This window comes from Brachyistius frenatus, unplaced genomic scaffold (assembly GCF_029030835.1).
Source record: "Brachyistius frenatus isolate BFR_SWC_R1_liver_20210118 unplaced genomic scaffold, ASM2903083v1 Contig_36, whole genome shotgun sequence".
Taxonomy (NCBI): Eukaryota; Metazoa; Chordata; class Actinopteri; family Embiotocidae; genus Brachyistius; species Brachyistius frenatus.
In genome coordinates, this window is record NW_027210635.1 from 2,946,971 (window position 1) to 2,959,143 (window position 12,173).

Here is a 12,173-nt window from a genome sequence, read left to right on the forward strand (position 1 = left end):
GATACTTAAACTGCATTACTTCTCAGTTTGGCCACCAAATAGGTTTTGAGTGAGAAGATTGATTAGATATACACATATTTAATGCACATGTTGATAATTTTGTTGATAATTTAAAGAGGATGCGTGACATAATTTAGGCAAGAAGCATGATGTACGAAGTTGCTGTGAAATTAAGATGAAGTCTGTAGAAATGCTGATGGTAAGCAACATCTTGTGTGGTTTCTTACTGACAAGACTAAATATTGTAAATTCTCAGAGAGGTGAGCGGATGTTTCCGGTTGTGTCAGAGTTAAATGTCAAACCGCACTCTAATACACACGCTCACTCTCACATACACCACCAGGACCACCTGACAGGACATGTAAACACTCAAAACTGCGCACGCACGCACACACACACACACACACACACACACACACACACACACACACACACACACACACACACACACACACACACACACACACACACACACACACACACACACACACACACACACACAGAGACACACCTCAGGCTGCCTCCCACACTCTCTGTCAAGTCGCACATGCCCACCCCTCAGCTCTCGTTCCACAACGACACAGGAAGTCACAGGGTGACCCATTTCTACCAGAGCTTTTATTTAGTTTGGTCTCTGCACAGATGTCACTGAGTGCAACGGAAATATATATACTGCATGTGTAGAGACAAGACAGCAGCATTTATCACTGACCTCAATGATTTATAGAACATGAATTTAGAGTGAGAAGTCTGAATAATACTCTGCTGAATCTGTGGCACAAATAAAAATGTTTACTGACGGTAAACTTTTTTCTGACAGTTTTATTGTAGGATGAATGATCTGTTTCGGAATAACAAAAGACAGAAGATCTAGAAATGATAATAATAAAATAAAAGTAATACTATTAACCACTGCAAATGGCAAACCAGCTGCCTTTCTCTTGACAGTAGATCAGTGTAGACCAGAAACATAGTTAAATGCTTAAATGTTGCAATACACATTTTACATTCTTATACATTTTAATACATGTGTAGATCATGCATGCAATTAAACATCATGTACTAAAAAGTCTTTTCATTGCTTGATTATAAGGCAGCACATAACACACAACACTTCATTTCAAGTATTTTGCTAATATTTACATAATCAAAGCACATTCAAAATCAGGTTCACTGCAATGTATTAAATTGTATAATGAAATTATTAGTTTGAAAGAGCTTTCAAAATATATGTCTGTGGAAGAATGAAGTTAAAGTAATAAAAAGTAAACTTCAAAATGACATTTTTGTGTTTTTCTAAATAACTGATGGTTGCATTTATTTTAAAGTAACGTCTCGTTTCATCCTTTGCTACATGTTATTATACTGTGTATATACTGTGCATATATATTTTCAACACAAATGCAAATGAAGCTCATTATTAAGAAAGCATGGTGAGTTTAAAGTACCTGTTAGGAGTCAATGGTGAGGTTTTACACTGTACACAATTCTACATACTGTTTGTATTAGTTAAGTAATGTCCTAACATACCAGTCAGTATGTGTATAAACAGTGTACTGAGTTACTGTTCTTAGTTATGGCGAAATTAATTTGATTCTTACTTGATTGATTACAGAAACTCTGAGAGATAAAACAAGTTCCCCATGTTTTCCACATGTGATCACTCGTATGATGTTGTTAACCACATGTTGCAACATATGATAACATGGCGAAAATATGTGTAAAGGTTTTTCTCATGGGGATCTACATGGGCTTCAGCAGCATGCAAATGTTCCAAAACTTAATCCTTCCAATGTGCAAAATACATGTTTCACATGAGTATGTGGTCACAAGTGTTCACATGTTGCACATGTGAAATTTATGCACTTTTTTTCCTGTAAGGGAACATGCACCACAGTTAATACTAGAATGTTATTAATGCCTTTAAAGGAGCAGTATGTAGGATTTAGAGGCATCTACTGGTGACGTTGCAGATTGTAATCAAGTGAACTTCCCTCGCATGAATCTACGGGCCCGTGAGTCACGCAAAACCTCTATAGAGCCTGATTTGTTTTGTTCTTTCTGGGCTACTGTCGAAAAATTGCGGTGCAACGCAGCATGATCTTTAGGAGAGGACTTGCTCCCTATGTAGATATGAGGGGCTCACTTTAAGGTAACAAACACACAACAACAAAAAATTAATCAATTCAGAACTCGCAGAAAGCTCATTGCATTTTTAAGAGTTATAATTTTGCTTTGTCAAAACTCTGCAAAAATGTCTGATATTCTGTTGGCGATGCATGCATCTACAATCAGATTAGAATTAAATCCTCTTGCTTGTTATGTTAACAGATTTAATTTAAAATGAGCGCACAGAGATTCTAACTGAAAGTCTTCATATGGATTTATTGCTGAATGTTGTCTGCAGCTCTTTGAGAGTCAGATAGCCAGTTTTACAGGGCTCCACTGGCATGGACGAAGACCTGCACATGGCACCAGTCACAAGCCAGCCACTATCAGCTGTCTCAGGTATGTCCACCTGCTGGCTGTCAGAGGAGATCTGCATTATAGTGGGAAGAGAAGGAGGGGTTGGGGGGGTGGAGGAGGGACACATCTGGGAAGGAAGATGTAGAGGGAAGATGAGAAGAGTTTTCTGATCATCCAAAACCTGTTCCTCTTCAATGTACACGTCCTTTTCATTTTTCTTTCTGATGGCAAAACCAGAGTCTGGACTCTGCGGCTCCCTCTTTAAAGTCTCGTAGGTGGGGCCAGTGGTGACTGAAGGGCAGAGGGAGGGGTGAAGGTGGTGGCTGCTGTGCAGATTGGTGAAGTCATCCTGATAGGTGAAGTAGGCCGGACTGGGGTCAGTTTGAGCTGAGCTTCTGGAGGAGCTGGACAGGAAGTAGCCCAAGTTCGAGAAGCAAGACGAAGAGGACGAATTGTCAACGACCCCGCTGGTGTCTGAGTCAGCAGACGGGTAGCTCTGGAAGTGAACCAGGGCGCTGGTGGAGCTGGCAGAGGGAGAGGTGGAGGGGACCACATCCCAGTCCTCACACACCTCCACCGGAGAGATCTGGTCGCATGGGTGGGCTGTGAAGAAGGATTCAGATACTGACAGAGGATTCAGCCAGTTCTGGGGAGAAAAAAAAAGAGAGATTCAGATTAGAAAGTATACTTGAAGAATGACATTGTGTATCATCCTGTGCTTTGCATGACCCTGAAATTTAAAACTGGAGTGCAGGACTTTTACAAAAAAATAAACGTCCATTACATTTATGCCCTTGCCAAACAAGTTCACAGTGCTGATTGAGTCTATGCCTACCATATACATCTCTCTGTATTTCACAGTATACAAAGTTTTTAAAATGTGGTGTCTGGTGAGACGTTCCCACACTGGACAGATGAATGGTTACTGGGCATTCTCTATGGGACTGAGCAAAACAAGTGTTTCAGACTTTCCAAATGTTATCGGATTGAAGTGATCAAATTCTGATTAAGTCATTTTGTGGGGTTGTGACACTTAAATAAAGTCATTCACTGCTTTACACCCACAATAGTAGCGACACTACACAACACTACAGCCTGAACCACAGCAGCAGTTAAAGTCCAAACAATAACCAATATAACCTAGCTTCACCCACAGCAGCCAGAGCAGCTGCAGCTCTGAGCACAACAAGAAGCTGAATACTGTCGGGGATGAGCACTAAATGCACAACTTGTCACATCCTCTCTAATTCCCGTAGTATCTGAATGATATCGCTGACGTGGACCAACACACTACTGTTCATGAGGACCAGAGCAGCTGAATGCAAACAGACATATGGCTCAGAGTGAACGGAAGAAGAAAAGTCTTGCGAGGGAACGCAAAAGTAGTCATGAAAAAATCTTCCCCTGTGACCCTTTAGGGCAGGTGTGTCAAACATACGGCCCGCGGGCCGGATCCAGCCCGCCAGGGGGCCCAGCTCGGCCTGCCGGATGACCTTGCTAAGTGTGAAAATTACAGAAAGACATAAATTGCATTTCTATGAGAATATGGAGGTTTATGAGTATAAACGTTTTGTAATTTTTTTTTAATCGATCCAATAATTGCTTCAAAAACAGCGTAAATGCGACGTCTGCTCCGGAGGCAGCAGCGTTCGCTGCTCGCTTTGTGACGCGTTTGACGTCAAACGTGTCACAAAGCGAGGGCATCTGCAGAGGAGAGCCGGGGCAGATAAACAGTGGGCTGATGTCTGAGTTTTTGCTCTTTATGTTTCTAGTTTGTTGTAGAAAGAGCTTAAAATAGGGTTTATCATCCAAAAACCTTCACCAATGATTTAAACATAGAGAAATATTGTCGTCATTATGCTATGATTTTACTGGTCTGGCCCACTTGAGATCAAAGTGGGCAGTATGTGGCCTCTTAACTAAAATGAGTTTGACACTCCTGCTTTAGGGGCTCCGTAATACTTCATCCATTACGAGGCCATGTAACCAGGCTAATAGTTTGTATAGTGTCGCTGAGAGTATAATGATATGCAAGGGTTCCATTAGAGGCAGAAGTATATGCTGAGTTGTATTTATGTTGAGCATATGTGGCATTTATTATTCATATGAGTGTGTATTTGTGTAAATATTGATTCTATCTGTTTTATTTTTTAATAGTGCTGGTTTTATATAAATATTTATTGCTTCATACGGCCTTGATCCCATCCAAATAGTTTCCAGCTAATTTCCTGTAAAAGAGAGGTTATAATAGGCAGCCAGCTGCTTTCTGTGGATGTTGGTGGGTCTCAGTGTATTGCGTGACATCAGGAGATGCCACTATTTGTGCTCAGAGCTTTACCTCAGTCTCATGCCTCTCTGTCAAAAACCTAAACCCGCTGTCAATCAAACTGACGAGTGATGTCAGAAACATGGACTTTGAAGAGCAGGGGTGATGTTTATGGCGACGGGGTTACAATGACAAATATTTTAAAGAAGTTGCAGATGATGGTGAGGCTCACCGAGAGGCTGAAGCAGGAGGCAACCACCGAGATAAACTGGATAAATTTGGTTGTAAAATGATTCTTCTCACACTAGCAGGAGCAGTTAGTTTCTCATTATAATAATGGCAGTCCTCCACCCGTCTGGGTTCATCCTCAGCCATGCATGGGGCCAACAGGGTGATGCAGGCCCATCACCATGCCTGCTGAAGAGCTCCAGGAGCAAACCATTGTAATATGGGGAGAGGAGGGAGGACAGGCAGAAGTAATGCTGATTTGTAAAACTATGTTACGATTGTGTTATCAAATCATTTAGAAATATATATTTATGTAAATATGTAATCTTTGTGTTCTATTTCTGCAGTGTTGTTTTTATGTAAATATTTAGTGGCTAATATGGTCTCGGTCCCATTTACAGTAAGTAAGCTCTTCCAGCTAATTACTTGCAGCAGAGAGGATGTGAAAAGCAGCCAGTTGCTTTCAGTTCGGTTTTGGTATTGGTGTATGCTTCATAGTGTCCTGTTTGACGTCAATAAATGACATCATTAGTGTTACCTCAGCCTCATGCTTCTTTGTCAAAAACTTAAAGCCACTGACAGAGTTAATGTATGAACTGACAATACAACTGGACCCAGCAGTGACCCTCGGGGAACTCTACGTGGGTCAGCAGAGAATATGTTTGCTTATACCAATTTTACAATGTCTGCCTGGTGTCCCTGATAACCCAACCATTTGCCCCAGTCTATTGACTGAAGTGTGGTTGAATGTCCTACTACTTTTGTTGTGGCCCTGAATCATAGTTTTTGGTGAGCAGCTAACATTCGTGACATTTTATGAATTTAGGCCAAATGGTTTTGCGTAATTTTCACTAAAACATTTCTGTTACAGTAAAGCAGGTTAAGAAAACAACAACACTTTGACATTGCTGCTCCTGATCTAGCTGTAGCACTTTTTGAATTTTCATCAGACTCTGTGTTCAGTGGCAAAAGGTAACAGAATATAGAATATTTTAATCTACAAGGCCCTTCTTGAGTTGTGGTTCGTGCATCAGTAGCAAAAAAATATTTACTTGTAGGTTGTAATTTGTTTGAATCTGAATTTACAAATAAATGTTGAAAGCGCAGATGAGTGTTAGAAGGTCTAACAAGTTTCTTTACTGTAACATTTAGTTGTTGTTACCAGCTATTATATTACTGATTAAATATTGAGTCTTTGTTCTTTACTGAAATATTGATTCATGTGTGCAACAATTGTGTTTATTTATCTGTCATAATAGAGCAACAGCATGAATAAATAAATTCAATAAGTGAGCAGTTCATCATACTGAAAGTTTGAAGCCGCATGAATACCAGAGTTACACAGTATATGCTATAAATAGTTCATTAAAGTTTGTGGTAACACTTGCAGGCTTCAAAGCACATGTGTCAAAAATGTTGCATGTAGTGGGATATAATGGCAAAAAGATCAGAGAGAACATTTATTTTTTACCTTCAGATTTCCTTCATGGACAGAGTGGAGAGTACAGAAGTACTTTGAAGGGTTCGGTACTGGCTTTCCTTTGAGGAGCCTGAAACAACATGAGTGAGCCTTTAGACTACACACACAGCACTGCGTGCAAACACACATACACACTCAGACACACACAGATTTGACTCAATGGGAAATATAAAAACTTCTAAACAGCAATTTATAGGTACAGATTATACCAGTGGTTTGCAGCCTTTTTGGCTTTTGCCGCGTCTGAACAAAACACTGAGTGTAGCCGGGGTCACATTTCAGATGTCCCAAATAGGGATTTTTCTCTCTAAACATCTCACATGGTTTAATTTCAATAAATGTTCAAATGATCCAATATCTCACCAAAAATCAAAAATGAAAGAAAAAGTCAAAAATCTGAAAAACAAATTTGTGGATCAGACCTTTGTTTTTTTCTCTTTTCCTCTCCCACTAATCATCTGACGACCTCTCACATAAAGTAGTTCAAACCACCTCCACAAGACAACAGTAACATGCTGCTTACACACGGATACTTTAGTATTAATAATTTAATGATATCATATATAATAATATATCAGTCAGAGGCCAAACCAGGAAGTCTACTTTGATACTTTAACTATTTTTTTTCTGTTAATAATTGTGTACTTTTATTGAGGGAGGATGTTTCATGCATGACATTTACTTGTAATGGAGTATTTTTACATTGCTGTATCGGTACTTTTACTCAAGTAAAGGATGTGAATACCTCTTCCACTGCTGCACATAGCTACAGGATACTCACCGCTTGGTCTTGCAGCTGTTGTAAAAGGCCAGAATTAAAACAGTGGTGAAACAGATGGTGAACATCAGTCCCCCGATTACCAGTGACGTCTGATCCAGCCACCGCTCTGAAACACAGAGCACACATTGTAAAATGCATTTTTTTTTTTCCCCCCCTACCAGAGCTGACAAGGATACAAATCCACATTACTTTTTTTTTTTTTTTGCTTGTTGCAGATCCTGAACTTGATTGAATGCCTACATTTTCTAGCTGATCCAGGATCAGTTTAGGACCCCAGAGGGTGCATCTATCCCAGTTAAAATTAGAACTGTAATACTGTTAAGACTGACACCAGAAAAGCTGAGCTGTAACTTAAATCACCTGAAAATGTATATTTTTCTTGTCACTACCTTGGTTATCAGATGTATCCGCCCTGTTAGTCGCTTCCACCAAGGATGTTGTCGGACTCCAGTTGCTCCAGTGGCTGCTAATCCCGTTCGCGGGCTTGACTCTCACCCTGACCTGCCAGGGCCCCTTTAGCTGCCAACTCAGTAATTTTAGCTCTTGTTTTTGTGTGGATGAAGTTCTGGCCTTGTGATGACAAATGGGAATTCAGCATAGTATAAAAATTAGGGTGCAAATTAACAACCACAATCTAAAGTCATTTGTTACAGAGATTTACGTGAGAAGCACGATCTGTTATGTTGCATTTGTATGACCCTTGTGTTTTATTTGCTGTGACCAGAGAACTGAACAAAATAAATATAGTAATGTGAACTTAGGCCCAATACCTCAGCAATGCACTGCTGTATGAATGGTATGAATGTTTGTTGCTTTAAAAACAAGTGATAAAACCTTTGTCAAAATTGTTTATGTACAACCTGACAGTCAAAGGCCGGTAGAGTCGTACATTCTTTACAAACTGGGGACGTTGTTTTGTTCAAGTATTATGCAGCAACATTTTTTGTCTTGTTTCTCGGAAGGAGATAAATTTCTCTGAGCTATCGCCCTGCAAGTACATAATGTATTTAGTTTACTTTTGGATGTAGCAGTGTTGGTAGTAAGTAGGAAACAGTGTGACAGCAGGGTCGGCTAATGTATTAAACTCTTTTCTTCTTTTGCCAAGCGAGGAGGAGGAAGGTAAGATCATCATCACGGGATGATGTTGAATCCATGATTTTTTTTTTTTTTACTGAATAATAAGCTTACACAAATTTATTTAAACCTTTTTTAAAGAACTGTTTCAAATTCACCTCCCTGCCAGTAAAATCTTCACGGGCGAGTATTTTGTTTTCCCGTGTCATTTATTTGTCACACCGTCAGTTTGTAAAGTCATTATTGTGTGCCTAATATTTGCTTTAATGCTCATATAGCTCATATGTGTAATGTGTATACGTGCTCACCTTCCCTGGTTGGTTATTCTGTTTGATCTCAACTTCAAAGTCAAAGGACTTGAAAAATTCAGAGACAGGGCTGCCCCGACTCCATGATATCCAGGTTTCATTAGCACTGATCTTGACAGTGGGCACACCGGGAGGATTCATTTTAACTGCAACACACACACAGACACACGCACACAGTACGTGTAAGAAAAGTGCATCAGACCAATTCCCATCATTTGAAAAGATTGACCAATTATTCCTATTTTTTCAGGTGGCCTCATAAACCCTTTCTATTTCTCCTCACTTTTCAAACATTTTAAAGCAAAACATGATACTAACTGTCTTTAATAAGCGGATTTTTGAAGGATGTTTGAAGTACACTGAAAAAGTAAGAGCAACTCACTGTGATTTTTTGGCTTATAGTTTTCGAGGATGTCCATCAACGTGCCGTTGCACTTCATGCTGATGTTCGGCATCACTTCAGGGAGAGAGAACTCCTGGAGGGACAAAACAGATTAAAACGTGAAATGGTGTGACTGATCAAACAAGGACATACTATGGATTTCTAACGTCATGGTATATGCTAACGTGTTATTTTGAATATATATACTGGGGACTTACTTTATTTTCAAAGGCAAAACTGCAGCCTGGAAGAGAGTCTCTATGTTGTTTCAGCTTGCACTCTTGGCTATAGCTAAAAAAAAAGTACAATAATGTTGTAGATTTGATGAACTGTGACTAACCTTGCAATGTTTTCATCTCCCTAAACAGAGCACTTTTTTGTTCTTCACATTATTTACATAAAAAGGTACATATATATATATATATATATTTTTTTTTTATAAGATTTGGGCAAACAATAATGAGCACAGTATGTGTAACATCTCACGTCAATAGTGTCATGTTCTTGATGATCCAGTATTTCTTCACACCAGAGATCCAACAGTCCACACCAGGAGCCACTGGAGTGCTGGTCCATGTACAGCTGATATTGTTGACGAAGTCATTTGTACAGGCAAGTCCTTGAGAGAAAGAGACACAAGAGACAAGAAGTCTTCAGATTGAGATAGACCGGTGATCTCTGTGTGCACTTACAAAAGATTTTGTTTATTCAGCTTTAGGCTTTAACACAGACACACAGGATCAAGGTATAACTTGATGTGGTCATACCGTGTGAACTTGTGTGAGAGTGGGCTGCACACACTGAGAACAGAACCATCAGGATGTATAAGGACCAGAGCATCCCGATGGCCATGATTGAGTTATGACTGTAATCAGAGAGGATCAATCACATACATTAGAATGAGAATCCAAATGAAGATAACCATAACAAAATTCAGCAGAAAAGAAATAGATCAAGCAATTCGACAAAACAGTTTTAACTAGAAGCAGCAGTTTTGGTATATGAAAGTCAAACCGGGTACTGCTAGTCATCCAAAGCTTTAACTTGTTTTTGACAGAAACTCTTCTTTGAAGACTGGAAATTGAAACTGCATCACCCAACTGTCATCATCCTAAACCTGTACGCTTTTAAGCGAATACGAGATCCACATTAAGCAAAAATAATCATCCTGAGAAGGCAGCAGCGAGCAAGCACAATTGAAACTTGACTGAAAACACTGACACCTGTGTTAATACGAAATAGAGAATATATTAAATGTGTGTTAGAGTAAGAGCTTCCTGTATCAGCTAATTCAAATGTCATACTTAATGTAGTTTAACAAAGCTGACTTCATGTTGAATCTGTAAACACATCAGGGAACGAATTATGTGACCTGAAGAAGACAGATTTGATCCTTTTTGTCAACAGATGAGTCAGAGGCTGGTTTTTCCATCAAAGTCTGAACTGAGTAGGATGATTAGTGACTTTAAAAGCATATGTGTTACAGTAGTACATGACTATAAGGAAGAAACACAACCACTTGTTTGAAGCTATAACAGCAACCATTAAGCTTTTATAATACATGTCTATATAGACTACCATTACAGGAAAAGTTATTATTTTTATTCTGATAGTATTGTTATTCTTTGAGCAGTAGTTTAAAAAGTAATTCAGTACCTCCTTCAGTGCCAGTCTTGGTAGCAGGTGGTCAACAAGAGGAAACACATTGTCGTCTCCTCGTCTGGACTGATGAGAAGATTTCCTTTGCTTCTTTCTGTCCGTCTGTCTTTTTACTTGCACATCACTGTCTCACTCTGTTGTGCAATCTCTCTCTCTCTCTCTCTCTCTCTCTCTCTCTCTCTCTCTCTCTCTCTCTCTCTCTTTCTGTCACTCACACCCATCCTTTTCTCTCCTCATTCTCACCCAACTCTTTTCTTTTAAGTGCCCAGTGACATTTTCCACTTGTAACCACAGCCTGTGTTTAAGGGCTTTACAGGAAGCTTCGTGCAGTGGTGAGTGATAGTGAGAGAGGACGGGCCGGGGTGGAGCGCATGTGTGTGTGTGTTTGCGTGTGTGTGTGTGTGTGTGTTTGTGTGTGTGTGTGTGTGTGTGTGTGTGTGTGTGTGTGTGTGTGTGTGTGTGTGTGTGTGTGTGTGTGTGTGTGTGTGTGTGTGTGTGTGTGTGTGTAGAACAGAGCACCGCCTCCTGCTCACCACCAAAAGCTACCACCTGGGCCCCATCACAGCATTTAAGGTTCTACTAATTGTACTGAAAACAAGAAATACAAAGCAACGCCACATCCTGTTTCAATCACAAAAAGTCAGGTTATATAAAAGGAACTTGTGCGTTGTTCTTTGAAGTGGGTTTATGTCAATGAAACTCAGCTTTAAAAGAAGATTCAAAAGATTAAAGATGCTAAAGCTACCATATTTAGAATCACTGAGTTATTTAAACTGCAAAAACACAAACAGAGAAGTTATACAGCATCAAAACCACTGCTGTAAGAGCCGCAGCCACTGCAGGCACATGCAGTATATAGTCGTTAAGTACTTCTGTAGAGGCAAAGAGGAAGAGAGGTTGAAAGTTGAAGCTGCAACCTGCGCTTCTCTCAGTGGTCACCAAACATTTCATTTCTGGAGCCACAGGCCTCAACAGATTTCCTCTCACTGGAAGGGAGTTCGTCCATCTGTTAATCAGGCTGACTGTGACACCCATGAGAGGGAACTAATACATAAAGGGCTATATGGAAATTATTGAGGGAGAAGTTGGAGTCAGAAAAGTCAAGAGGGTTATGGAGTTCTGTCTTTTTGTGTCTTATTTTGAATAGTAAGTGTAGAAAAAAAGCTAATTTTAGCTGAGAGAAAGAGAGCAGCTGGATATGAACCATTTGATATCAATCAGAAATGTAAAATACCTTAAAAAAAATCCAAGGGTCACTGTTGGTTCTGTGTCAAATTAAAATGCAGTGATTTTACATTGCAATATGTATTTAGAACATAGATCGTATACAAAAGTGGAAGTAGCTTCCGGGTCTGAAAAATGAGGCCAATGTGGAAGTCCCTTAAAGTGTAATAACACCGAGGGCCGTTAGGGGAAGGCTCCAAAAAGGCTCTGGCTCCATAGACTGCCATTCAACTTCTCATTAAATATAAAGTCAATAATTTTTCCTCCATGAGTCAATTTGGTGTTGTTTGCTAAAGTCACTGCTT

General features: G+C 39.7%; 1 protein-coding gene across 2 annotated transcripts; it reads right to left on the reverse strand.

Annotated features, from left to right (window-relative positions):
• Nucleotides 1-605: 605 nt before the first annotated feature.
• Nucleotides 606-11,149, reverse strand: il2rb (interleukin 2 receptor, beta). Of its 2 annotated transcripts, XM_069701404.1 has the most exons (10): nucleotides 10,642-11,149; nucleotides 9,753-9,850; nucleotides 9,472-9,604; nucleotides 9,204-9,270; nucleotides 8,986-9,079; nucleotides 8,604-8,749; nucleotides 7,611-7,791; nucleotides 7,222-7,327; nucleotides 6,432-6,510; nucleotides 606-3,112 (listed from the first exon to the last, which is right to left on the reverse strand). In XM_069701404.1, exons 2-10 carry the CDS (start codon nucleotides 9,835-9,837, stop codon nucleotides 2,375-2,377), a joined length of 1,629 nt encoding a protein of 542 aa, XP_069557505.1. In that variant the 5' UTR covers nucleotides 9,838-9,850; nucleotides 10,642-11,149; the 3' UTR covers nucleotides 606-2,374. The 2 variants fall into 2 exon arrangements, with proteins under 2 accessions (XP_069557505.1, XP_069557506.1); XM_069701405.1 differs by lacking the exon at nucleotides 10,642-11,149 and having other exon boundaries at nucleotides 9,753-9,862.
• Between the last annotated feature and the right edge of the window lie 1,024 nt (nucleotides 11,150-12,173).